At 48.7% G+C, this 4,063-nt stretch overlaps 1 protein-coding gene across 1 annotated transcript; it reads right to left on the bottom strand.

The window, feature by feature from the left end:
* Positions 1 to 343: 343 nt before the first annotated feature.
* On the bottom strand, positions 344 to 2,455 carry RPS23 (ribosomal protein S23). The gene is made up of 4 exons (XM_065861733.2): positions 2,366 to 2,455; positions 1,919 to 2,078; positions 933 to 1,053; positions 344 to 539 (listed from the first exon to the last, which is right to left on the bottom strand). The coding sequence occupies exons 1-4, from the start codon at positions 2,367 to 2,369 to the stop codon at positions 393 to 395; spliced, it is 432 nt and encodes a 143-aa protein (XP_065717805.1). The 5' UTR covers positions 2,370 to 2,455; the 3' UTR covers positions 344 to 392.
* Between the last annotated feature and the right edge of the window lie 1,608 nt (positions 2,456 to 4,063).

Raw genomic sequence — 4,063 nt, 5'->3', positions numbered from 1 at the left:
ATGGCTACTCTAGTTACTAACCTGAAAGCAGCCTTTGTGAAGGCGCTGGCAATCAGGGATGGTCCACAGAGCACTGAAACACCCTTTAATTCTATGAAATAAACATCCGATGTTCCCAGCGGATGGCTTTTTTGTTCCACACAACACACATTTAGAAATGCGACTGCTTCTCAAGCTCACCTGCTGGTTCTAACGATGCTCTGGCTCTTCTGTCGTGCAACAGCAAAGCATTTCTTGCAGAATGAAAAGCAGGCTGCCAACAAAGCACACCCAACGCCCCTGCGGTATCTCCCTTGCAGACACACATTACAAAGTCGTAAGTTTTAAATAACAAGCACAGAAGTTTTTCCAATCAAAAATTTTATTGACATTCTTGGCAAATTAATCTAAATTTATGATCTTGGTCTTTCCTTCTTGCCCTTGTACAAGGCCAGCAGAGAAACATTGGCTACTTTGACAACCTTGAAGCGAACTCCAGGAATGTCACCAACAGCATGACCCTTCCGACCAAAACCAGCAACCAGAACCTCATCGTTTTCCTGCAATGAAACACCGTGTGGTTACAAAGCTGCGAACGTTAAACCTGTGCACACTTTCGAAATGGGAAACATTAAATTAGAGCTGCAGTCTAAACTTTTTAAGGCAAGGGTGGAAATACTGAAGGCTATTGATAGAGATACATGAATAATGACTATTATCCCCTTATGTGATAAGTGGAGATGTCACTTAGCTTTGCAGGAGCATGGCTGAGAACTTTGCTAGAGTGGAAAGTACAAAATCACCTCTAGTAATTTTTCATCTGCATTTACTGCTTTAAGATACACATGGTGCAGAATGCCATGAATCCTTGTTTAACCATGCCCCCAATCTGTCAATTACATGTTTCTTTACTGTAACATAAAACTTTTTATACATCATTTCTTCAAAATTACCTCGATGAAGTTCAGGCAGCCATCATTGGGAACAAAAGCTGTTATTTTTTTACCATTCTTGATCAGCTGGACTCTAACACATTTCCTGATGGCAGAGTTGGGCTGTTTAGCTTCTACTCCACTAAAATGGAAACACATGAAAATAAATTAGCAAAAATCTGTTTCATGAACTAGCAGATACTCATTACACATCCCCAAATTACTGAATTACTTTGTACTAAATGCAAGTCGCATCTGTGTTTCAAAACTAAAACTATTAGTGATCTATTTAGTGCTACTCTCCATATAAAAGCTCAGTTTCTAAGCTGAATAAAAACTGAAAATCCATCACTTACAAACACATATTAATTCAGTAAATAATGCGGAGGGGACAAAAAAAAGGAGGCACACCTTGGAACACTGTCAGTGTCCCAGTGAAGATTCAAGTTACGAAAAATAAAAGGCCAGAGACAAGTAGATAGCATCTTCAACACAAGGCATACACATGTAGTTCATCTCCTCTGCCCCATCAGAGATCAGGCCACCTCTGGACAATTATTTACATGAGTAAGACATTACAGACTTCTCTAGTATATTTTGCGTGTTTTTAGTACAGTAATGCCAAAAGTTTATGTGAATCTAAACCAACACCACTGGAGAAAAGAAACAAAATTTCAGACTTTCAAGGTTGAGAATTCAAAAAGTGCTTGGGTTGATGAAACAGAGTATATGCCCCAAATCCTAAATGAGTAGAATATTTGTGTTCTTTTGCTTCTAAATGAGCAGAATTTTTGGAGTGGCGCATGTACGATAAAAAATACAGCACAGCCGCTTGGACAAATAGACCACGCCCAGCACATGGAAACTAACAGAAACGTGGCTTGCTGTAGACAGAAAAACCTCACGCGTTTTCGGTAAACAGGTCGCTCCCAAAGGCCTCATGTTCCCGAGGCCTCCCCGGGGCAGCCCGATGCCCCGGCCAGCACACGGGGTGCTGCTGTACTCACACTTTCTCCAGGACGATCCCCTTGGCGTGGGACGCCCCTCCGAAGGGGTTGGCCTTCAGCGCCGTGCCCAGATGCGCCTTCTTGTACTGCTTGTCGTGCCACTTCTGGTCGCGGCGGTGGCTGCGGAGCTTCCGGGCGGTGCGGAGACCTCGGCACTTCCCTGCGAAGCAAGGACGCGGAGGGGTGAGGGTCCCGCTCCCGATGACGCAGCCCCGTGTGTGGACCAGGCCCGGCCGCGCGGCGCTGGGTAATGGCGGCCGCGCCGCTACCGCCCACGCCGGCCGCGTCCGGAGGGCCCATCGTCGGCCGCAGGCTGGGGGGGCAGGGGGAGGAGAGCGCTACCGATCCCCCCGCACCCCCTTGCGCAGTGCCCCCGCCGGCCCGGCCCGGCCCAGCCCAGCCCAGCCCGTCCCATCCCCTGCAGCCCCGCCGCCGCGCAGCGCTCACCCATCCTTCCTGCGCGCCGGCCGGGCGAGAAAGAGCGAGCTCCGCCCGCTGCGCGCCGCCTAGCTGCGCCCGGCAGGCCCCCGCGGGCTGCCCGCGCCGCGCCTGATTGAAAGTCCCGCCCGGCAGCGCCGGGGGCAGCCCGGCCTGGCGCAGCGGAGCGCGGGGGTGCGGGTCCGTCACCGGGTCGTGGCGACGGGAGGGGTGGTGTCATTTTTAACGTGTTTAATCGTGTTTCTTTTTATTTATTTATTTTTTTTTTCTTCGACTTACGGGGCTCGCAGGGAGTGGGGCAGGCATGGGATGCAGCCTGTCAGCCGCTGCCTTGAGGTGAGGCAGTGGAAGGTGCTGGAGTGAGTTCAGAGAATGAAGCTGGTGAGGAGCGGCTGAGGGAACTGGGGCTGTTCAGCCTGGAGAACAGGAGCTGAGAGGAGACCTTATCATTGTCTACAACTGCCTGAAAGGAGGTTGTAGCATGGAGCGGGGTGGTCTCTTCTCCCAAGTAGCAAGTGATAGCACAAGAGGAAATGGCCTCAAGTTGCACCAGGGGAGGTTTAGATTGGATATTAGCAAAAATATTTTCACAGGAAGGGTTGTCAGGCAGGCTGCCCAGGGCAGTGGTGGAGTCACCATCCCTGGAGGCGTTTAAAAGGCATTTAGATGAGGTTCTTGGGGACATGGTTTAGTGCTGGAGTTGGGTTAAAGGTTGGACTCGTTGGTCTAGAGAGTCTCTTCCAACCGAAATGATTCTATGGAAGGACGCTTCAGTTTTCTGAGGAAACAAGGAACAGCAGGGTGTAAAAGGCGCAGAGGTGCATGTTGTCCTCACCAAATGGTGCTTGTGCGGCCCTTCCCCACTTGCAGAGTCTGTGGAGGATGAGACTCGCACTTGGAGCGCGCAAGGAGCTGTCTCAAAGTGAGGAGGCCATCATCCCTGTTTTGTGTGGAATGGCCTCAGCTGCCACTTGGGGGGCCCCTTTCTTCTGCCACAGTGTTCTTCAGGCTCACCAAGCCCGTGGTTCCGCTGTATCCTCAGCAGGTGTGTGCAACAGGTGCTTGCCAGGCTGCTCACAGGGTGAGAAAAAGAAATCTCACATACACTGTATTTAGACTGAGCGAGAAAGACACTGAGGAGCTGCGATAGTAGCTGAACCAGGATTTACTTCCAACATTTGACTGAAGTTGCCCCAAAGTCTTCCAGTGCATCTACACCACAGTGAAACCCCGTAAAATCAACAAGCACTTAGTAAGTTTGAAAGCTACTGTGAGTCCATACTGACAAACTAGCAGTCTGCAGATGCCAACCAAACAGGCACAGCTGCCTCATTCAAGCAACCCGCTTCCTAAAACAAAAAGTCATGAACATTCACTTCCCTTTTGGGGTTTGCTGTGAAGGGGCATTAATGTATCTTTATTAACACAACCTGTGTTTACAGCTTAAATAGAAAATACATTGTTTATGGAGGGCTGTTTTTATGTTCAGTCTGGGTAGAATAAACAGTCAAAAAACATTAAATGATTTTTAAAAAAACAACAAATCACAGCAACAGTTTGAGGAGCAAACATTACTGTTACGAAAAGCAGCTCGTTGGAAGATGTGATTCCAATGTGGAGAATGCAATCGCTATTTGGCAATTTTAAGAACAGGGAAGTTAATGTGAAAATGCTGCAGCTTTACTTTACGATCTTAAGAGTATTAGG

The sequence above is a fragment of the Patagioenas fasciata genome, chromosome Z, assembly GCF_037038585.1.
Source record: "Patagioenas fasciata isolate bPatFas1 chromosome Z, bPatFas1.hap1, whole genome shotgun sequence".
Lineage (NCBI taxonomy): Eukaryota > Metazoa > Chordata > Aves > Columbiformes > Columbidae > Patagioenas > Patagioenas fasciata.
The sequence above is the reverse complement of the archived record's forward strand: the minus strand, read 5'-3'. Positions and strand labels throughout refer to the sequence as shown.

Coding starts and splice junctions, on each gene's coding strand:
- RPS23 (XM_065861733.2), bottom strand. Junction 1,054..1,918: donor GGGATCGTCCTGGAGAAAGT/GTGAGTACAGCA, acceptor TTTCCATTTTAG/TGGAGTAGAAGCTAAACAGC. Junction 540..932: donor GCTGCCTGAACTTCATCGAG/GTAATTTTGAAG, acceptor GTTTCATTGCAG/GAAAACGATGAGGTTCTGGT.